Here is a 24,002-nt window from a genome sequence, read left to right as displayed (position 1 = left end):
TTGTCCCCTAAGAACTTCTTTTTAACTTTTTTGTGGTGTGGATCTGCTGTTGATAAATTCTTTCAGCTTTTGTATGTCTAAAGAAATCTTTATTTCATCTTTGATTTTGAAGGGTATTTTTGCTGGACGTAGAATTGAATGATTCGTTGCTTTCAGTACCCTAAAGATACTGCTTAGCTGTTTTCTCATTTGCATTGTTTCTTATGAAAAATGTGTTATCTTTGTTTTTCTGTACATAAAATTTTTTTTCTCACCCTGTTTTTCAGGTTTTCATTTAGCACTGGGTTTTGAGCAATTTCACTATTATTTGCCATTGTATAGTTGCTTTGTGTGTGTGTGTGTTCATTTTTGCTTATAGTTGATTGAGCTTTTTTATTTGTTGGTTTAAAATTTTCATCAAATATGGAAAATTTATGGCCATTATTTCTCCAAATAGTTTGTCTCTCCCTGCCATTTCTTCTCCTTCTGGGACTACAATTAGTAATATGTTAGGTGTCCTGAAGGTGTCCCACAGATGACCCAGAGCTGACTGAATGCTCTATTCATTTTTTCCCCCCACAGCCTGCTTTTCCCTGTGTGTTTTATTTTGGATAATTTTTATCACTTTCACTTCAAGTTTACTAATCATTTCTTCAGTGCCAATCTGCTGCTAATCTCATTTAGTGTAGTTTTCATTTTAGACATTTTTGTTTTTATCTCCAGAAGTTTGATATGGGTGTTTTCTGTACTTTTCGATTTATCTACTTAACTTTTTGAACATATGGAATATTACTAAAATAACTGGTTAAATGTCTTTGCTAGTTTATAGCGTGTGCCATTCATATTACAGGCCAGTGTTAGAGCATTTCCATCACTGCAAAAAGATCCTTCATTGTGTGTTTGTCATTGTCTTACTCCATTCAAGCTGCTCTGACAGAATACCATAGATCGTGGCTTATAAACTACAGAAACCTAATTCTCACATTTCTGGAGGCTGGAGGTGCAAATCAGGATTACAGCGCGGTTGAGTCCTGGTGAGGACCCGCTTCTTGGTTGCAAATAGTCATTTTCTTATTATATCCTCAACTGGCAGAGAGGATTAGAGAGCTCTCTGGGGTCTTTTTATAAAGGCAATAATCCCATTCATGAGGGCTTCACTCTTATGACCTACTTACCTCCCAAAGTCTCTGCCTCCTAATATTAGCACTTTGGGGATTAGGATTCCAACATGTGAATTTTATCATTTAGCCTGTTCTAGCCACCAATCCCTGTTCCTTCCTATCCTCAGTCCTAGGGAACCATTAATCTATTTTCTGTCTCTATAGATTTGCCTTTTCTGTTAATTTCATATAAATGGAGTCATAGGAGTTCCTGTCATGCTCAGTGATTATCGAATCCGACTAGGAACCATGGGGTTGCGGGTTCGATCCCTGGCCTTGCTCAGTGGGTTAAGGATCTGGCATTGCCGTGAGCTGTGGTGTAGGTTGCAGACGCGGCTCGGATCCCAAGTTGCTGTGGCTGTGGCGTAGGCTGGCAGCTACAGCTCCGATTCTACCCCTAGCCTGGGAACCTCCATATGCCGCAGGAGCAGCCCAAGAAATGGCAAAAAGACCAAATAAATAAATAAAAAAATAAATGGAGTCATATAAGATATACTAAATAGCCTTTTGTGCCTGGCTTTTTACACTTTGCATAATGCTTTAAGATTCGTCCATGTCATAGATTGTTAACAGTAGTTCATTCCCCCCCCTTTTTTTTTTAAATTGTTGAATCTGTCCATTTTATGGACATAGCACTTTTTGTTTATCCATTCACAGTTGCAGACAATTTGGATTGTTTTTAGTTACTGGCTTTTTTTTTTTTTTTTTTTTTTGCTTTTCAGGGCCACACTCAGGGCATATGGAAGTTCCCAGGCTGGGGGTTGAATTGGAGCTGCAGTTGGTGGCCTACACCACAGCCACAGCAATGCCGGATCTGAGCCACATCTGTAATCTACATCACAGCTCACTGCAATGCCAGATCCTTAACCCACTGAGTGAGGCCAAGGATCAAACTCACATCCTCAAGGATCATAGTTGGGTTTGTAACCTGCTGAGCCACAACAGGAATTCCTTTAGTTATTGTTTTTTATGAATAACATTGCTATGAACATTTGATTACATGTTTTTGCCTGGACTTCTGCTTTCATTTCATTTCTTTTATTCATTTTTAAACTTGGGTTATTCAGAAATATTTTAAAAGTTTTACATGGCTAGTTATATCTCATTGCTTGTTTTATTGCTAGGTCAGCTAACTCTGATGATAAAACAAAAACTTAACATGTGCCTTAACATCATTTCATTGTAATTAATAGTCATCTACAGGAGTTACCATTCATACAGTAATGACAAACTTATTTTGTAAGGAGTTCATGTAATACATTTTTTAGGCTTTGTGAGTTATGTGTCTCTTGGCAAGTGTTCAACTAATGTTGTAGTTGGCTCTGTTTTGGTAAAATTGAAGGTTAGGTCTGGCCTGCTTCTTGTTAACTCCTGTTCTGTATGTTGAAGTTCTGATTGATATAGGATATTCAGCTAATAAATCAATTTTGAATGCAATGTTGGACTTTCTTTTCAGTTGTATATTATGTATAACTAGCAGTGGATTCTCACATTCCTTTGCACATTTTTTTGGTATAACTCAGACTGTTCTTGTCCTTAAATTGTAATCAATGTGTCAATGCTTTTGTGAAGTCCTCTCCTGCTCTTCTGGTAGAGCAGAATATTTATTTTTTATTTTTTTTTTTGCTTGTTTGTTTCTTTTTGTTACTGTTCATTTTAGGGCCACCCAGGTGGCACATGGAAGTTCCCAGGCTATGGGTAGAGTTGGAGCTGCAGCAGCTGGCCTGTACCGCAGCCACAGCAACCCCAGATTTGAGCTGTGTCAACAACCTACACCATGGCTTACGGCAGCATCAGATCCATAACCCATTGAGCGAGGCCAGGGATTGAACCTGCATCCTCATGGATGCTAGATTTGTTTCCGCTGAGCCATGATGGGAACTCCTGCAGTCTTACTTTTATGTTAAAATATACATTAAAACAATACTTAATCTCCATAGTTAATTTGCGATTTAAATATTGCTTTTTAGAATAAGGTTTTCATTTGAAACTAAAAATCATTGCATTAAGTTTACTAGAATTTTTTTTCTTATGAAAGAATAGAGTAATTGTTAACTGATTACTGAGGAAAGTAATTATGCTGCTTAAATCTTAATAGACTTGTCTCTATAAAGTTAAATTTTATAAAGGTTTTGTCTTTCAGACACAGATGGAAATTAACTTTTTTAGCTTACAAAACTTTATATATGAAGATCTAGAATTAGTTGTATTAGCAGAACTTTTCAGGACCATTAGTCTTTATGTGTGTCATATGATGTTGATTCAGTGATAGTTTATTGCTTAATTTTAGGCGATAAATTAAAATTTAATGTAAGTTCACTTCTTTGCTTTCAACTCCAGACCTTAAACATGTCAGAATCATGCATTTCTTTTCTCCTCTTTGTTTAGTACAGTCTTTTGAAAGTAAGTTTTAAGAATCTTATTTATTTGTACTACCTAGGTAGGTATTTTTGATAAAAACTTTTTTCATGTTTATACAAGACTTCATGAAAAGTTTCAAGTATTCTGAATCATTCAGTTTTTGTAATTAGGTTTAAAAGTTATGTATCATCATTTATTTGTGACTAAACTGAGGTTCTGAAAGTTAACTTGTTGGGAGTTCATACAGCCAGTATGCAACAGCCTTAAGACTATGAAGTAGAATTTTCTTCTCTAAATTTAGTATTTTTGGATTTTGATTCTGTGAAATGTGTAAAAATGTAGAAAATATTTTTCAGAAGCTTACTTGTAGGTATAAATATTAAAATCAAATCTAGGTTCATAATAACACAGATGCAGAGCTCTGGACTGGGAGTTATGAAACCTGACTACATTCTTCAACCCTCTAGCTGCATGAACAATGAACAAACTTGACTTTCTTCCCTTGCTGTGGCTTGTGGATATAATTGACATATAACATTGTGTAAATTTAAGAGGTATAATGTGATAATTTGCTACAGGTATATATTGTGAAATAATTAACTGCAATAGGGTTATTAACACATACTTCATATAATTACCATTTTTGTCGTTGTGGTCATGGTGGTGTGTGTTTTTTTGTTTTTTGGTAGTATCTTTTAACAATGAAAGTTTGGACTGGATTTATGAATTCTCTTCCAGCTCTAAAATGCAGTGATTCTCTGAAGCTGTGATAGTTTCTTTTATGAATATTTTTATTTTTCATGGTTTATAAGCATGAGAAGTCATAGTTTGTGTTTAAGATAGACACTTTTTATTATTGTTGTTAAATATTAGCCCTCATTTTCTGTACTCTTATTGTAAAAAAATATTACACTCCTATATAGGTACAACTAAACTGAATAACTTTGGTCAAGTTATTATAAAGAGAGAGAGAAAGGGAGAGAAAAGAAAAACATCTAGGTACATTTTGATGTCTTTGTTTACAGTATTTACTTTTTCTGAAGTTGAGGCACATTCATCTTAGAAATTTGTTGCCATTCAGACTGCTTTGAAATCCAAGGGTGCTTTTGAGGTTTTATATTAACTATTTTTGTTCTGTTCACTTTGTCTAGACATTTCCATTTTAAACTTTGGGGAAACTTTAATGTTGTTGTTTAATCTTTTTATTCTTGGAGCTCCTAATTTATTTAAATGCATTTGGTATAAGAAAGCAAAAAAGAAATAAGTAGGAAGTTGTTTTTGCCTTGAATGTAAAATCCCTATGATGTACCGTCAATTAGATAAAGTACTTTTACAGTTAATTTCTTTGACTTTTTATCCTCATTACACTGTTTCCAGAAAGCCTTTTCTTTCTTCTAGCAGAAGCTTCCAACTTCATCTATATACAGGAATACTTGAGTTGAATTTAATTATCACCCTAAGAATCCTCTCTATCTTAGCTCATTTTAGTAACATCATTTGCTTATGAACTGCCTCAGAGTTTTTCAGAAAGAAATTTTTAAGAGCTTATTATTCCTTACATAGGGTATTTAAAATTTTTAAACTTGAAAATTATATAAGTAAATGAGTTTTAAACTTTCAAATCTTTTAAGTTTTTAGCACTTTTAATTATGTTTTTGAAAATATAACAGCTTTATTGAGGTATAATTCACATACCTACATGTAACTTCTTAAATCTTTAAAAAATTTTTTGCTTTTTATCATTTTACTTTTTAATTTTTATGTAATGCACACATATTAGCTTTTCAAAGTTTTTTATTGAATTTTTTAACTTTGAAATTATATAAGAAAGTTTAAGAAAATCTTGCAATACAGAAGGAAGAAATAGTTCATAAAAACTTTTGTTTTACACTCGTGTTTTATATGCATGTGGTTTTCATCATACTTTTTTGTGTCGTTTTATCTTTTTTTTTTTTTTTTTTTTTTTAAGGTCACTCCCATGGCACATGGAAGTTGCCAGGCTAGGGGTCAAATTGGAGCTGCAGCTGCTGCCCTACAGCACAGCCACAGCAATGTGGGATCTGAGCTGTGCTTGCAACCTACACTGCAGCTCATGGCAACACCAGATCCTTAACTCACTGAGTGAGGCCAGGGATTGAACCCGCATCCTCATGGATTCTATTCAGGTTTGTTACCACTGAGCCACGACAGAAACACCTCATCATACTTTTGTAAGGTCTTTTCTTAGTTTGCCATTGATATGATGTTAACATCTTTTTTTTCTTTTTTCTTTTTCCTTTTTTTTTTTTTTTTTTTTTTTTTTTTTTTTTTTTTGTCTTTTTGCCTTTTCTAGGGCTGCTCCCGTGGCACATGGAGGTTCCCAGGCTAGGGGTCTAATTGGAGCTACAGCTGCCGGCCTACGCCAGAACCACAGCAATGTGGTATCCAAGCCGCATCTGTGACGTACACCACAGCTCATGGCAACGCTGGATCTTTAACCCACTGAGCAAGGCCAGGGATCGAACCCACAACCTCATGGTTCCTAGTTGGATTCATTAACCACTGCACCACGACGGGAACTCCTTATCTATCTTGTTGTATGTGATTATGGCTTATTTTACTGGCTATATAATTATCCACCAAACAAGTGAATTACCACGAAGGAAGGAAGAGGGAAGATAACAACAACATAAACACCATGAAAACATAAAGAGCAGGTAGGAGAGCAAACCACTGCTGATGGAGGTGATGCTGTGCTAGTTTGGGACCTAGTATTCACAGGGCACAGCAGCCTTTTTTTCTGCCCTGGAAAAGCCACTTTGTATGTAAGAAGTTCCATCATCATGAGACCATCATGCTGTGAGGAAGCACATACCAGCCATGGGGTGATGACAGGGAGAGATGCACCGAGGCACCAGACTTGAGAGTGAAACCTCCCTTTACTGAGCGCAGCTTGAGTGAGTAATCCCAGGGATACCACATGGAACATTTGACCCCTGCCTCAATTGTGAGAAATAACAACTTGTTTATAACGAGTGATTTGGGGCTGCTTTCTTTTGCAGCAATAGATAATTGATACAGCAGCCAAATGGATTTTGAAGTATAGAGACTGCCATCCACATAGAATCCAGGGGATATTGTTCCTATGAATATTTCCTTAGGAATATGATTGAAAATGTACTTGAGACAGTCAAAATGACCAGAGAAACATCAAAGTAAAAACTAGTGATGAGCCTTAGAACTAGGAGTAAATGAGGGATAAAAAGTAGTGTGTCGTGGCTCTTACGACAGAAAATTCAACTGTAAAAACTTTGTGGGGAGAGTATGTACAGAATAGTTTTTGAGAACTTTCTTTAGCAGTCATATTTGTGTTTGTAGTATTGGTTTTGTATTCAGGTAATTTTTTTTCTGTACAGTAAAGCAAACAAATACTTGTTTTAAAGTGTTAATTATAGTTGATCTATAATGTGTTAATTTCTATTGTACAACAAAGTGATTCAGTTATACTTACATGCATATCCATTGTTTTTCAGATTCTTTTCCTATATAGGTTATTATAGAATATTGGGTAGTTTTGCCTGTGCTATACAGTACGTCCTTGTTGATTAATCTATTTTATGCATAGTAGTGTGTATATGTTAATCCCAAACTCCTAATTTATCCCTCCCCCTCACCTTTCCTCTTTGGTAAGCATAAGTTTGTTTCCAAAGTCTGTAAATCTGATTGTTTTGTAAATAAGTTCGTTTGTATCGTCTTTTTAGATTCCATGTATAAGTAGTATCATATATTTGTCTTTCTCTGACTTGCTTCACTTAGTATGACAATCTCTAAGTCCATCTAAGTTGCTGCAAATAGTATTGTTTCATTCTTTTTTATGGTTGAGTAATATTCTATTGTATATATTTACCATATCTTCTTTATCCGCTCCTCTTTTGATGGACATTTAGGTAGCCTCTATGTCTTGGTTTTTGTAAATAGTGCTGCACAGAGATTGGGGTACATGTATCTTTTTGAATTATGGTTTTCTACAGACATGTGCCCAGAATTGGGATTGCTGCATCATACGGTAGTTCCAATTTGAATGTTTTGAGGAACCTCTATATTGCTTCCCATAGTGGTTGAATCAGTTCACATTCCCACCAACAGTGTAAGAGTGTTATACCTTTTCTTTGCATCCTTGCCAGCATTTATTGTATGTAGACTTTCTGATGATGGCCATATTGCCTGGTGTAAGGTGGTACTTCATAGTAATTTTGATTTGCATTTCTCTAATAATTAATGATGTTGAGCATCTTTTCATGTGTTTTTTTGGCCATCTTTCTTATCTGGAGAGATGTCTATTTAGATCTATCCATTTTTTGGTGGGGTTGTTTTGTTTTGTTTTTGATATTGAGCTGCATGAGGTATTTGTATATTTTGGAGATTAATCCCTTGTTATTCACTTTATTTGCAAGTATTTTCTCCAATTCTGTAGGTTGTCTTTTCATTTTGTTTATGGTCTCCTTTGCTGTGCAAAATCTTTTAAGTTTAATAAGGTCCCATTTGTTTATTTTATCTATTTACTTATTTATTGCTTTTCAGGGCCACACCTGTGACATATGGAGGTTCCCAGGCTAGGGATAGCTGCCAGCCTATGAAGCAGCCATGGCAACACCAGATCCAAGCCACATCTATGGCCTATGCCACAGCTGGAGGCAATATCAGATCCTTAACTCACTGAGCGAGGCCTGGGATCAAACCTGAATCCTCAAGGATACTGATCAGGTTCTTAACCTACTGAGCCACAACAGAAACTCGTTATTTTTGTTTATTTTCATTATTCCAGGAGGTGGATGCAAAAAATATCGATGTGGTTTATGTCAGAGAGGGTTCTGCCTGTGTTTCCTCTGAGAGTTTTTTTGTTTTTATTTTTATTTTTTATTTTTTTGTTTTTTTAGGGCCACATTCATGACATATGGAGATTCCCAGTATAGGGGTCCAGTCAGAGCTACAACTGCCAGCCTACACCACAGCCACAGCAATCCCAAAACCAAGCCACATCTGCAACCTACACCACAGCTCATGGCAATGCTGGATCCTTAACCCACTGAACACCTCTGACAGTTTTATAGTATCTGGTCTTACATTTAGGTTTTTAATCTATTTTGAGTTTATTTTTGTGTATAGTGTTAGAGAGTATTCTATTTTTATTCTTTTACTGGTAGCTGTCCAGTTTTTCCAGCACCACTTATTAAAGAAAGTGTCTTTTCTCCATTATGTATTTTTTCTACTTCGTCATAGATTAGTTGTCCATAGGTGTATGGGTTTTCTTCTGGGCTTTCTATCCTGTTCCATTTATCTGTCTGTTTCTGTGCTAGTACCACACTCTTTTGATTACTATAGCTTTGTAGTCTGAAGTCGGAGAGCCTGATATGTCCAGGTCCATTTTTCTTTCTCAGGATTGCTTTGGCTCTTCCAGGTCTTCAGCATTTCCATACAAATTTTAAAATATTTTGTTCTAGTTCTTGAAAATGCCACTAGTAATTTGATAGGGTTTGCACTGAGCCTGTAGATTGCCTGGGGTAGTAAAGTCATTCTGACAATATTGGTTCTTCAAATCTAAGAAAATAGTTTATCTTTCTGTTTGTTTCACCTTTGATTTCTTTCAAAAGTGTCTTATAGTTTTCAGGGTACAGGTCTTTTGCCTCCTTAGGTAGTTTTATTCTTAGGTATTTTATTCTTTTTGATGTAGTGGCAAATGGGATTGTTTCCTTAATTTCTCTTTCTGATCTTTTCTTGTTACTGTATAGAAATGTGAGTGATTTTTGCGTCCTGCAACTTTATCGAATGCACTGATGAGCTCCAGTAGTTTTCTGATAGTATCTCTAGGATTTTCCATGTATAGTGTCATGTCATCTTCAAACAGGGACAGTTTTACTTCTTTTCCAATTTGGATTCCTTTTATTTCATTTTCTTCACTGATTGCCATGGCTAGACTTCGAAAACTGTTGAATAAAAGTGGCAAGAGTGGACATCCTTGTCTTGTTCCTGATCTTGGAAATTCAGCTTTTCACTGTTGAGAATGAGCTCTGGTTTTGTCATATATGGCCTTTATTATGTTCAGGTTACCTCTATGCCCACTTTCTGGAGGGTTTTTATTATAAGTGGGTGTTGGATTTTGTCAGAAGATTTTTCCGCAGCTATTTAGATGATTTTGTGGCTTTTATTCTTCAGTTTGTGTGGTGTATAATACTGATTTGCAGATAATGAAAAGTCCTTGCATCCCTGGGATAAATCCTTCTTGATCATGGTATATGATTTTTTAAATGTATTGTTGGATTCAGTTTCCTAGTATTTTGTTGGGGATTTCTGCATCTGTATTCATCAGTGATATTGGCCTGTAATTTTCTTTCCTGTTGTATCTTCATTTGGTTTCAGTATTAGGGTAATGGTGGCCTCATAGAATGAGTTTGGGAGTGTTCTTTTCCCCTGCAGTGTTTTTTTTTTGTTTGTTTGTCTGTCTTTTCTAGGGCTGCACCCATGGCATATGGAGGTTCCCAGTCTGGGGGTCTAATCTGAGCTGTGGGCACCAGCCTACGCCAGGGCCACAGAAACGTGGGATCTGAGCCATGTTAGCAACCTAAAACACAGCTTACAGCAACCGCTGGATCCTTAACCCACTGAGCAAGGCCAGGGGTGGAACCTGCAACCTCATGGTTCCTAGTCAGATTCGTTTCCGCTGTGGAACTCCCCTGCAGTGTTTTGAAATAGTTGCAGAAGGATAGAAATTAACTTCTCTCTAAATGTTTGATAGAATTCACCTGTGAAGCCATCTGGTCCTGGACTTTGGTTTGTTGGAGGTTTTTTGTTTGTTTGGTTTTTTTTTTTTTTGTTTTCCTTTTTGACCGCACCCACAGCACATGTCAGTTCCTGGGCCAGGAAACTATGCCACAGCTGCAGCAATGCTGGATCCTTATCCGACTGCTCGGGGGTGGAGATTGAACTGGTGCCTTCACAGGGACAAGCTGGATCACTAACCCTCTGTGCCACTGGGGGAACTCCATGCTGTTGGAAGTTTTAAGATTACAGTTTCAATTTCAGAACTTGTGATTGGTTTGTTCATATTTTCTGTTTCTTCCTTGCTCAGTCTTGAAAGATAACACCTTTCTAAGAATTTGTCCATTTTTCGTTCTAAATTGTCTGTTTTTATTGGCATTCTGTTGGTTGTAGTAGTTTCTAATGATCTTTTGTATAATCCATGGTGTCAGTTGTAACTTCTTTTTCATTTCTAATTTTACCGGTTTGAGCCATCTCCCTTTTTTTCTTGATGACTGGCTAAAGGTTTCTTAATTTTGTTGATCTTTTCAAAGAACCATCTTTTAGTTTCATTGATATTTTCTATTTCCTTTTCTTTTAGTTTCATTGACCCTTTCTATTGTTTTCATCTCTATTTATTTCTGCTCTGATCTTTATAATTTCTTTCTAATTTTGGGTTTTGTTTTTTCTTTCTCTAATTGCTTTAGCTATAAGTTCTTTATTTTAGATTTTTCTTTTTCCCTAAAGTAAGCTTGTATAGCTATAAAATTCCTTGTTAGAACTGCTTTTGCTGTATCCCGCAGGTTTTGGATTATCATGTTTTCATTTTCATTTGTCTCTAGGTAGTTTTTGATTTCTTCATTGATTCATTGATTGTTTAGTAGCATATTGTTTAGTATCCACATGTTCATATTTTTTTGCAGTGTTTTTTTTTTTTTCCTAAAGTTGATTTTTTTTTTTTTTTCCTGTAGTCTTATAGTGTTTTGGCTAGAAAAGATGCTCAATGTGATTTCAGTATTCTGAGATTTAACAAGGCTTGATTTGTGTCCCAGCATGTAATCTATCCTGGAGAATGTTCCATTTGCATTTAAGAAGAATGTGTATTCTGCTGCTTTTGGGTGGAGTGTTCTATAAATAATGATTAAGTCCACCTGGTCACATTTCATAGGATTTTTTTTGTTTGCTTTTTTTTAGGGCTATGCCCATGTCATATGGAAGTTCCCAGGCTAGGTGTCAAATTGGAGCTTCAACTTCCAGCCTCTGCCACAGCCATGGCCACACCAAATCCAAGCTGCTACTCCACCTTTCTTTTGATTTTTAGAATACCTTTTTCCATCCTCTCACTTTTAGTCTATATATGTCCTTAGATCTGAAGTGGGTCTCTTGTGGGCAGCATACATATGGGTGATGTTTTTATACCCATTCAGTCTTTGTCTTTTGGTGGGAGCATTTAATCCTTTAACATGTAAGGTAATTATTGATGTGTCTGTTCTTATTGCCATTTAGTTAATTGTTTTGGATTTTTTTTTTCAGTCTTTATTCTTCCGTTTCTCTTTTGTAGTCTTCTCTTGTGATTTGATGACTGTCTTTAGTGTTGTCTTTGGATTGCCTTTTTTTTCTTGGTGGTGGTGTATCTAGTAGATTTTTGTTTTGTGGTTTCCATTAGGTTTTGACATAGCAGTCTGTAGATATAAAGATTATTTTAAGTTGCTGGTCTCTTAATTGCAAATGCATCTCCAGTATCCAGCATATGTGTCCACCTCTCCTTAGGATTACTGATTTTGTGCTCATATTTGTGTGTTGATGACTTCCTACCTTTACTGTATGTTTACCTTCCTAGTAAGCCTTCTCATTTGTAATTTTCTTGTTCCTTGTTGTGGCCTTTTCTGCCTAGAGAAGTTCCTTTAGCACTTGCTCTAAAGCTGGTTTGGTGGTACTAAAGTCTCTTAGCTTTTGCTTGTTTCTAAAGCTTTTGATTTTTCTGTTGAAATGGAGCAAGAACATTGCTGGGTAGAGTATTTTTGGGTTGTAGGTTTTTGCCTTTCATCACTTTAATTATATTGTACCACTCCTTTCTGTAGTATTTCTGCTTAAAAAGCAGCTGGTAATCTTATGGGTTTCCCTTGTATGTTAGTTGTTGCTTTTCCCTAGTTGCTTTTAATACTTTGTCTTTAATTTTGATAAATTTGATTAATATGTGTCTTGGTGTATACCTTCTTGAGTTTATCCTGTATGGTACTCTCTGTGCTTCCTTGAGTGAGTGTTTCCTTCCCCACATTAGGGAAGTTTTTGGCTATTATCTCTTCACATGTTTTCTCTGGTCGTTTCTCTCACTCCTCCTTCTGGGTCCCTGTTTAATGTGAATATTGGTGCATTTAATGTAGTCCCACAGTTCTCTTAGACTGTCTTAATTTCTTTTCGTTCTGTAATTCTGTTCTACCCGTCTGTCTTCCGTCTCACTTATTTGTTCTTCTGCTGCAGGTATTCTATTGATGCCTTCTAGTGTATTTTTCACTTGGGTTATTTTATTAATCATCTCTGTTCATTAAATCAACAATTTCTTTCTTTTCTTTTCTGCTTTTTAGGACCACACCTGTGGCATATGGACGTTCCCAGGCTAGGGGTCGAATCGGAACTGCAGCTGCTAGCTTGTGCCATGGCTACAGCAACGCAGGATCTGAGCCACATGTGCGGCCTACACCATGCTCATGGCAATGCCAGATCTGTGTCTCCGACTCCCTAAGTGAGGCCAGGGATTGAACCTGCACCCTCATGGATACTAGTTGGATTCTTTTCTGTGTGCCACAGTGGGAACTCCAAAAGCTTCAATTTCTTTGTTAAGCATTTTTTGTGGTTTCTCAATCTATGGCTCCATTTTTTTCCCTGAGATCTTGAATCATCCTTACTATCATTATTTGGAAGTATTTCTCCTGTAAGTTGCCTAGCTCCGCGTTCCTTAATTGTTCTGGGGTTTTGTCTTTTTCTTTCATCTGGAGTTATTTCTCTGCCATTTCATTTTGTCCTGCTGTCCATGTTTGTAGTCTTCTTTGTGCGGGCTGCAGGGGTGTATGCTTCTGGAGGCTACCCTTTTGTGTGTGAAGTTGATCCAGGGGCTTGTGCTGGCTTCCTAATGGGAGGGACTTGTGCCTCAAGTGGCACTGGTGTGAGGAGCCAGCTAGTTCTCATCCCTCTAGTGGGTAGGGCTGTGTCGAGGGGTGTGATTAAAGGTCACTCTATACCTAGGATGACTTTAGGCAGCCTGTCTGCTGATGGGTTGGGCTGTGTTCCCACCCTGTTAGTTGTTTGCCTGGGACTTCTGAGCAACTTGAGCCTGCAGGCTCTTGTTGGATGGGGCCAGATTTTTCCAAAATGGCAACTTGACTGGACCTCCACCTCTACTGTCCTGCCCACCCCCACCATGAGCCACAGCCAACTCCTGCTTTCCCAGGTGACCCTCTAAGACACCAGGTAGGTCTGATCTAGATTTTTAGGGAGTTCCTGCTTTACCCGTAAAACCCTGTTTGTGCCCTCCAAGAGTGGAGTCTCTTTTTTCCCCAGTACTGTGGAGCTTCTGTGCTCAAGCCCCACAGGCCCTCAACACCAAGTGCTCTGAGGGTTCCTCTTCTCAAAGCCAACCCTCTAGACTGGGGGAACCTGACATGGGGTTTAAAGCTCTCACAACTGTTGAAGAGCATCTGCACTATAGTTATTTTCCAGTTTGTGGTTTGCCTACTTGGTGTGTATGGGGTTTGCTTATATCAGGAAAGCGCTCCTCTATTATCTTGCTGTGGCTTCTTGTCTTTTGGGTGTAGACTCTTGTTTTTGGTAGTTTCCAGGCTATTTTGTCTATGGTTATTCAGCAGTTGTGATTTTGGTGTATTCATGAGAGGAGGCAAGCTTGAGTCCTTCTACTCCACCGTCTTGTCTCTAATCCTTCACAAAAGAATAATTTTTAATAGTCTAATTCTGTTATTTCTTATATCTCTGGAACCAGAGGTCTCTGTATGGGAGAAATAATTTAGAGACATGTGTAAGAAGATTGTGAACACACCGTGCTCCTAATTTTTAATTGCAAGTATCAGTATGAACTCAACAGATATTTTAATCTTATCTTAAAATGGTATATACACTGTATGTATATATTTTAGTACATATAATGTTAATCTGAGGATATCTATGTGTATTGTGGAATAAAGCAAATGAATATTTATGTGATATTTTAATTTTGACATTTCCTAGCTGTGTCTAGTGATAAGTCTCAGAAATGAGCAAACTTGGTTTCCAAAATGTGGTCTTCAGATGCTACTGACTTCTAAATGTAACCATGGCTTCTTCAATAAATCTTTGATTCCAGATTTGGGGTGAGAAGTACACAAAATGATCCTGGAATGTTTTTATACCATATATATGAAGAAAACTCTCAATAACTTCTAGTTAGAGTCATGGCAGAAGATTTCAGGAGCTAACTTGAAGAGGCCCTAGGGTGACCAAGTATGTCAGTTTGAGCACTTGAAGTCCCATGTTCTGGGGAACCTCTTAGTGTTGGCCAAGTCAGTACAGATGATCAGCCTCAGAGGTGCCCACTGGCCAAAAAATGGAACCATGTAAGGATAAGAGCTATAATGGACTGGCATTTTTATTATGTTTAAATCTATAAGTTCATAATGACACCTAAAACAATGAACTGATAGTTAATGTTTGGTGTGTATTAGGAAATCAGCCCTTAATTTTGAAAAGTGATAAATCAAGAGGGAGAATCCAGTGTTTATTCTTACTTTTCTATACCAGTGGACAGTACCACTGGTAAACAGGTGTAGATGAGCTAGAGTTTCTTGTCAGAGACGTTTTATATGCTAGGAAGTAAGGACAAAATGATGAAACTGGAGTATAACCATTTTGTAGTCTTACTATGTTTTAGTAGATTTTGACATTGATTATCAGTGGCTGCTAACAACACAAAAAGAGAGAAAATTATACATATGTTATAAAAACACTTCTACCAAATGAAGAATTTTGCCCAGAATATTAGACCTGAGTCCAGTGAAGCTGCTTATGTCCACCTTCTAATATATAGGGAATACAGAAGATAGAGACACTTGTTAAACTACACTCTGGCAATCAACCAGGAAAACTCAGTCTGTGGGAAACTATAGGACAGATGATCCTGTACATTCAACAGATTGCAAAGGAAAAAAGGAGATGCTTGGAGAACCATATAAATTTTATTTTATTTATTTTATTTTTTCTTTTTGCCTTTTCTTGAGCCGCTCCTGTGGCATATGGAGGTTGCAGCCAAGCCGCGTCTGCAACCTACACCACAGCTCACAGCAACACCAGATCCTTAACCCACTGAGCAAGGCCAGGGATCGAACCCGCAACCTTATGGTTCCTAGGGGGATTCGTTAACCACTGCGCCACGACAGGAAATCCTATATAAATTTTAAAAAGAGCAAAGTAAACTATAATACTTACATATCTACACTTCAGTGATAAAGTCATAAATAAAAGTAAGGAAGTGATGATCACAAAAGCCAGAATGGTATCTTTCCATGGGTTTTGTCTCCTGATCTGCATGGTAGTCCTAAGTTCACTTAGCTAATTTTTGTGGTTTCCTTACTCATAATATCTAAATTCACCTATATTTTTAAAGACTTGATCTTTTAAGATCAATTTAGATTCGCAGCAGAATTGGGAGGAATATACAGATTTCTCGCACATCCCTTGCCCCCACACATACGTACATAGCCTCCACCTTAATCAACATCTGCCACCAGAGTGACACATTTGTTACAATTGATGAGCTTACACTGACACATCATTATCAAAGTCCATAGTTCACTCTTGATGTACATTTTATGGGTTTTGAGAAATGTATAATGACATTTATCTATCATTATAATATCACACAGTTGTTTCAGTGCTTTAAAAATCCTCTGTCTCTTCATTCCTCCTACTCCTGGTAACCACTGATCTTTTTACTGTCTCCATGGTTTTATCTTTTCCAGAATGTCATATAATTGAAATCATATAGTTTGTAGCCTTTTCAGATGGACTCTTAGTAATATGCATTTAAAGTTCTTCCTGTGTCTTTTCATGGCTTGATATATCGTCTTTTTAGGGCTGAGTTACATGTTTGTATTATATTTGATAATAAAAGTCTGAAATAAAAGATAAAGAAGAAAAGGAAATTGATTGGAGTGGAGGCAACTATATTAGGAAACCATGAGAGTAGATGCCTTATAGATTATCTAAGATGTGTTGACTGAGGGTTTTATTAAATGCTCTCCTGAGAAGATTCAATATAATCTGTTAGTAGACAGTCACTGAGCTTTATTAAAAAGGGGGCTGGAGTGCTGAAAACTGTGTTTCTAAGAAGATAAATCTAGCAGGATGAATTTCAATAAGAGACTGGAAAGCTAGCAAGGAGACCACGGTGTTAAGGTAAAGGTGATAAAAATTGGATTAGGGTGACGACTGTAGGAATAGAGGTAAAGTAACTGTTGTGAGTTATGCAACAGAAGTATAGTCACTAATACTTGATGACAGCTTAAGTAGAGTTGAAAAGAAAAGCATTAGAAGTAAGCTCAGTGATTTCATGTTTGAGGGCATATCCTTTATTGAGAAGGTATTGGGAAATTCTGGAAGGACAGTTCTTGGTGATTAGACTAAACAAGATCTAATATTTCTCCCCATGATGTTTTCATAATCTAAGAGGAATGACTGCTAGGGATTGTACATTCCAAGTAGTACATCTAAAAAGGTAATTCTGACAAATGGGAAACTGACAACAGTGGTTGTTTTTGGTAAGTGCATAGTTGGGACACAGAGTTATAATGGTGACTTTTTTTTTTTGACTTTTTAATCTTATTAATCTGCTGAATTTCTATTACATATTCAGATAATAAAATTTAATTAAAAGATAAAGATGCCCAGATCTTTCAGCTCATAGAGGGAAATCCTTATTTTGGTGTTCTTTTATTATTTTAAGTACTTCAGACTATACTTACTTGGAAAAGCAGTTAGGTAAATGTTTTTAGTACTTGGTTGCCTTTGACTTACATGTTTTGGTAAACATTGTATATTTGTGTATGTTATGCATGCATGCGTGTGTGATTGTAGCTGTGTGTGGCTCTGGGGTGTGTGTGTGTGTGTGTGTGTGTGTGTGTGTATTTTACTCAGAAAAAAATGTTTAGCTGGAGCTTCAGGGACCCTGTCTTCCCAGTACTTTTAAGTCTTATTGCTACCAGTTAGGATTTTCCTCCTCAGATGGGAGGTTTCTTACTTCTGAACCAGCTTCAGAGCTATTCAGAGATGGTGGTGGTACAGCAGCATAGATGGTCTCTCTTTTCTTTATTATCACTACTGAAGGTGAAAGTCACTACATGTATGTTATTCCATCAGTCTCCCTTCTCATTCTCCACCAGGTGAATCGCCCTAGATTGTCTTTGTAATAAAGTATCCTGAAATACGCAAGTATTTATTTCAATGCCAGATCCAATAGGATAAAGGTAAAGTCCTTGCAGATAGATAAGACCCAGTATTGGATCTGGCATTGAAAAAGGGAATAAAGGTGATCTGTAAGTGATAAGAGTTTTTTGTTTGTTTTAATAACTTTCCCTTTTACAATTTGTCACTAATGATTAAAAAAAGAAAAACCTATTAGGAAAAATCAGTAAGGCCTGCTTATTCTTTAAGGTCAAATGAAATTGGGAGTTTTAAGTCCATTCCCTTGGGGGCACATGAAAGAGACTAGGATTGAAAACAATAGGAAACAGTAGGGAGCTAAGCAGGTGTCGCACAATGGTTGTCAAACTTGGCTGCACACTGGGACTGCGTGAGGATAGTAAAAACAAATACCGATGCATAGCTTCATAGAGATTCTGACTTAATTGGTCAAGGCTCTGTCTAGCCTGGACATTGGAACTTTCTGAATCTACGCACTTGAATTTAATGAGGTCAAGACTGACAACCGCTGGCCTAGAGAATAAAAACTGGTCTAGGACTTAGGGGATGAGTACTTGGGTTTTATAGCACGTCAGTCCCAAATTCTCTTTGTTTGTGAAATGATGCTTTTTGAAGACTTGTGATTATTTATGTTTCTGATTGGTGGAAAACAAAAAAAAAGAATGAATGATTCAGTCATAAAAAATGAAGGAGTCTTTAGCATCTGGAAAGAATAGACAGATGCACATAGTAATAAACCTTTGTGGATTGACTTGACTTATTTAACATTGCACAGGTTGCCTGTGATTTGCTTCGGAGAATAATTCGAATCTTGTATCTCAGTAAGAGACTCCACGGACAACTGCAGGGGGGGAGTAGAGAGATAACAAAAGCTGCTCAGAGTCTCAATGAACTTGGTAAGTTCTTTTGTTTATTGATTCATTCATTGAAGGAAATTTGTGTAGTTTCCAGTTTTTGGTGATTGTAAATAGAACTACTTCAATATTTGCGTACAGGTCTTACTTAAGATTTCATTTCCCTAGGAAAAATGTCCAAGAGAAATACTGTTTTTTAGAATATAAATCCCATGTTGACATTATGCCTAGAAGATATATTGAATTCATTGCTTCATTTGTCATTCTTTTCTCAAACATTTAGAGCAGCCTCTTGACTTCCAAGGGTTTTGCAGTCATGGTTTTGACTATTAACAAGTTGCAAAGGTCCATGATAAAGCAGTTCATAATTTTTCAGGGAACATTTTGAATATCTACTGAGTGCACATGGAACTAACACCTGCATTTTAATGAAACTTGATGGTTTTCTTCTTTTCATGCGGTACTCAGTTTTTCTGAAGTTGATATGCTTAGTGAATTTGTACCTTTGTAGGTTCAGAAGGTCTTTGATTATATCCATCTCAAATATCAAGAGTCTACTTATTCTTAGTAATGTGCTCTGAAAGTAGTTATGTCAAAAGGATATCAGAAAGATGTGCATTATATGTTCTTTTTGAATTTTCCTATCTTTGATATTTAAATTACATAGTCATGCCATAATGCTTTTTCCCTGCTTCTTTACTTAGGAAATGTAATATCCTTCACAAATCATGCTTCAACAACATTTCAATTTATAATATTCAGATGCATTGCTTAGACACATCATTGGGAATATATTAAATTTGTGACAGTATGTTTGGAATATATTGTATAAAAATTAATTTTCAAGCAGTGAGTAATGCTTCAGTGTTTTTTCCACAATACGTGCTAGATACGGAAATGTAAAAATCCTAGTATCGTCAGTTATTTTTTGCTTTATCACATTTAATTTCTGTGCTCCAAAAAATAAACTTTAGGATAATAGAATTATTAAAAACAAACTCAAATTATTCCGAGGTTTATTATGTATATTTATATATTTGTCATCACTGACACTCTTCCATATTAAAAAAACTGCTAGATTTTGATTATGATTATCATCTCTTTTAGAAACAACAAATACTATAATGCAAATGATGATGTCTTCTTTTTTATTTTTTTATTTTTAGGGCCACACCTGTGGCACATGGAGGTTTCCAGTCTAGGGTTCAAATCAGAGCTGTAGCTGCTGGTCTATACCACAGCCACGGCCACATGGGATCCAAGCCGCATCTGCGACCTACATCACAGCTCATAGCAACGCCGGATCGCCAACCCACTGATCAAGGCCAGGGATTGAACCTGCATCCTCATGGATGCTAGTCAGATTTGTTTCTGCTGAGCCACAATGGAAGCTCCTCTTATTTTTTAAAAAGCAGGCATAATTACCTTTCATAATTGTTGCTGCTGTGTAGAGTATAAGCTCATCCTTCCAATGAGACATTGGCTTTACCCAAAGTTTTATAAGTATTAAATAAGGGCAGGTTGTTGAGAAAGGTTAGTAAATGGTGAAGTTATCTCAAAATGGATTGTGTTAATTTAAATTTTTAAAGCTTTGCAGATTATCATTTTAAAGCCAAGCAGAATTTGTGAAGGCATCATGTCTTCATCATTCACCACTGTGGTTCAGTCTTGGCTAGTTCTGGCATTGTCAATAAGGAGGAGCCAAGAGGGGGATAAAAAAGTGTCTACATTTGGAATTACTATTTTAATAAAAGTAATGATTTCATAATCACTACTATAGTTATACATGTGCAGTAAATGACATTTCTATGTTTGGAACATCTCTTTATTATCAATGTCTGTATCTGTCTGGTTATGGTTCTCATTAGAAAGAATAAAATGATGAAGAGTAGCAGGCCCTTGAAATTAGCTTAAAACCATTCTCTCAAACTTGAGAGGTCTTGAGGTCTTGAGGCTTGAAATGGCTTGAGGCTTGAAATGTAGGCTTGAAATGTAGGCTTGAAACCAGATAAAATACATTGACATCTGGAATTCAAGTATATTCTGAGGTACTTTGGGGAATGTCAGTGCCTGCTAATGGGCACAGATTTCTCTTTGGAGTGGTGAAAATGTTCTGGAATTAAACAGTGGATTGTTGCACAGCCTTGTCAATACACAAAAAAGCCAGTGAATTTTATGTTTTAAAAGGTTGATTTTTTTATTTTTTATTTTTATTTTTGGTCTTTTGTCTTTTTAGGGCCATACCAAGGGCATATGGAGTTTCCTAGGCCTAGGGGTCTAATCGGAGCTATTGTTGCTGGCCTACGCCAGAGCCACAGCAACACCAGATTGAGCTGCGTCTGCGACCTACACCACAGCTCACAGCAATGCCGGATCCTTAACCCACCGAGTGAGGCTGGGGATCGAGCCTGCAACCTCATGGTTCCTAGTCAGATTTGTTTCTGCTGCACCAAAACAGGAACTCCAAAAGGTTGATTTTTATTCTACATGAATTATGTATCAATTTAAAATTATATATCAATTTAAAAAATATATTCTGGTATCTAGTGACGATTATCTCATGCTGGTACATTTTCTTTTTTAAAAAATTGGGGTCTAAGTTATATACAGTACACTGCAGCATGTTGAAAATGTACAGGAGTTCCCATTGTGGCTGAGTGGTTAAATGAACCCAACTAGTATCCATAAGAATGCAGCTGCGATCCCTGGCCTTGCTCAGTGAGTTAAGGATCCAGCATTGCTGTGAGCTGTGGTGTAGGTCGCAGACATGGCTCAGATCCCATGTTGCTGTGGCTCTGGCGTAGGCCAGCAGCTTCAGCTCTGATTTGACCCCTAGCCTGGGAACTTCCATATGCTGTGGGAGTGGCCCTAAAAAACACTCACACACAAAAAAGAAAGTGTACAGTTCAGCAAGTTTTGGCACAAAACCATCCCTAGTATTAAAATAGTGAACATAACCCTCACCTCCAAAAGTTTCCTTATGCCCCTTGATAATTCCTCCTCAGGCATTTATGGATCTGCTTTCTGTCACTGTGGATTAGTTGGCACTTTAAAGAATTTTATGTAAATGGAATCATACTGTTTGTATGGTTTCTTGTTTTTGTTTGTTTTATTTTGTTTTGTCAGCTTAATTATTTGGAGATTGACCCATGTTGTGTGTATCAATAGCTTATTTTGTTTTATTGCTGAGTAGTTTCCCATTATATGGATATCATACAGTTGGTTTATGCATTCACCTGTTGAGGATATTTGAGTTCCTAGTTTTTGCTGTTACAAATCAAGTTGCTGTGGACGTTCATATGAGGTATATGTATGGACATTTGCTTTCATTTCTCTTTGATAAAAATGTAAGTGTGGAATGGTCAGATCATGTGGTAAATGTATGTTTAACTTAAAGAAATTTCCCAGCTGTTCCCACCCGAAGTGTATGAAAACTCCAGTTTTCCTGCATCATTGTCAACCCTTATTATAGTCAATCATCTTGATTTTAGCCATTCTAATAGGTGTGGATTAGGGTCTTGTTTTTGAGTTCACCCACAAAAAATTTACTAGAGCTAATAAAGGAGTTTAGCAAGATTAAAGAATATAAGAGCAACATGCAAAATTAGTTTTATATCTATATACTGTTAACAAGCAATTAGAAATTGAAATTCAAAAATACTGCTTTAGCAAGATTAAAGAATATAAGAGCAACATGCAAAATTAGTTTTATATCTATATACTGTTAACAAGCAATTAGAAATTGAAATTCAAAAATACTGCTTACAGTAGCATCAAAAATATGAACTATTTAGGGTTTAATTTGACAAGATACATAAGACCTGTATACTGACAACTAGAAAACATTGTTTAGAACAATTAAAAAAGACCTAAATAAATAAACCTGTCCATGAAGTGCAAGACTTTATAGAGTTTATTAATAGGCCCATTCTCCCTAAATTGATCTGTATAAATTCAACATAATTATAATCTGAATCCCAGCAAGCTTTTATTAGAAATTGACAAACTGATTTTAAAATTTGTATAGAAATGCAAAGAATCTAGAATAGCCAAAAACTTCTAAAAGAAAACAAAGTTGGACCATTGTCCTACATGATTTGAAGACCTCTATTACAAAGATTTATAGTAATCAAGACAAAAAATAGATAAGTAGGTCAGTGGAATGGAATAGAGAGCCCAGAAATAGATCCACACGTGTAAGAACAGCACATTTAGTGGAGAAATACAGGCTTTTTCAACAGATGGAACTGGGACAATTGGGTATCCATATGAAAAACAGAACTTTTATTCAGACTTCACTTCATACAAAAACATAACTAAATTCAATGGATCATAGTCCTAAAACTAAAACTATAGTTGTACCTCACTTCATAAAAAAAATAATAACTGCAAAGAGATCATAGTCATAAAGGTAAAACCTAAAACTATTGAATTAATAGAAACAGAACATTTTTTATGATTCTGAATTAGAAAATGATTTCTTAGATGTATCAACCAAAGCACACTTCACCCACACAGAGAAATTTATAAATCAGACATTTTCACAATTTAAAGCTTCTGTGAGTGTTACTGTTAGAAGAATGAAAACAAAAGCTATAGAAAGAAATACTTGCAGGGTATGTATTTAATAAAGAATTTGGAGTTCCCGTCGTGGCGCAGTGGTTAACGAATCCGACTAGGAACCATGAGGTTGCGGGTTCGATCCCTGCCCTTACTCAGTGGGTCAAGGTTCCAGCGTTGCCGTGAGCTGTGGTGTAGGTCGCAGACGCGGCTCGGATCCTACGTTGCTGTGGCTCTGGCGTAGGCTGGCAGCTACAGCTCCGATTGGACCCCTAGCCTGGGAACCTCCATATGCTGCGGGAGCGGCCCAAGAAATGGCAAAAAGACAAAAAACAAAAACAAAAAGAATTTGTGTCTAGAATATATTAAAAAAAAAAACTTTCAACACTGGTAAGAACACAACCTAATTAAAAAATAGGCAAAAGATTTGAACATGCACCAAAGCAAAAGGTGAATGGCACATATGCACATAAGATACTCAACATTATTAGGCACTAAGGAAATGAAAAGTAAAATCATGCTGGTCGGGAGTTCCCTTTGTGGTTCAGTGGTTAACGAATCTGACTAGGATCCATGAGGATTCGAGTTCAATCCCTGGCGTCGCTCAATGGGTTAAGGATCCAGTGTTACCATGAGCTGTGGTGTAGGTAGCAGATGAGGCTTGGATCCCACATTGCTGCTGTTGTGGCTGTGACTTAGGCCAGCAGCTGCATCTCGGATTTGACCCCTAGCCTGGGAATTTCCATATACTGTGGGTGCGGCCCTAAAATAGCAAAATAAATAAATAAAATCATACTAGTGTCTTATTGACCGAATAAGAATTATTTAATTGCAGATTATTAGTATGTAA

At 36.7% G+C, this 24,002-nt stretch overlaps 1 protein-coding gene across 2 annotated transcripts in view; it reads left to right on the top strand.

The window, feature by feature from the left end:
- COG5 (component of oligomeric golgi complex 5) overlaps window positions 1-24,002 on the top strand; it is a 280,119-nt gene that overhangs the window by 22,779 nt on the left and 233,338 nt on the right. For both annotated transcript variants that reach the window (XM_021102595.1, XM_021102596.1), the window contains one exon: window positions 18,514-18,634. In XM_021102595.1, coding sequence (XP_020958254.1) covers window positions 18,514-18,634 — 121 coding nt within the window. The remainder of the gene's footprint in view (window positions 1-18,513; window positions 18,635-24,002) is intronic.

This window comes from Sus scrofa, chromosome 9, assembly GCF_000003025.6.
Source record: "Sus scrofa isolate TJ Tabasco breed Duroc chromosome 9, Sscrofa11.1, whole genome shotgun sequence".
Taxonomy (NCBI): domain Eukaryota; kingdom Metazoa; phylum Chordata; class Mammalia; order Artiodactyla; family Suidae; genus Sus; species Sus scrofa.
Note: the sequence above shows the minus strand (reverse complement) of the source record. Positions and strands in the feature narration are given on the sequence as shown.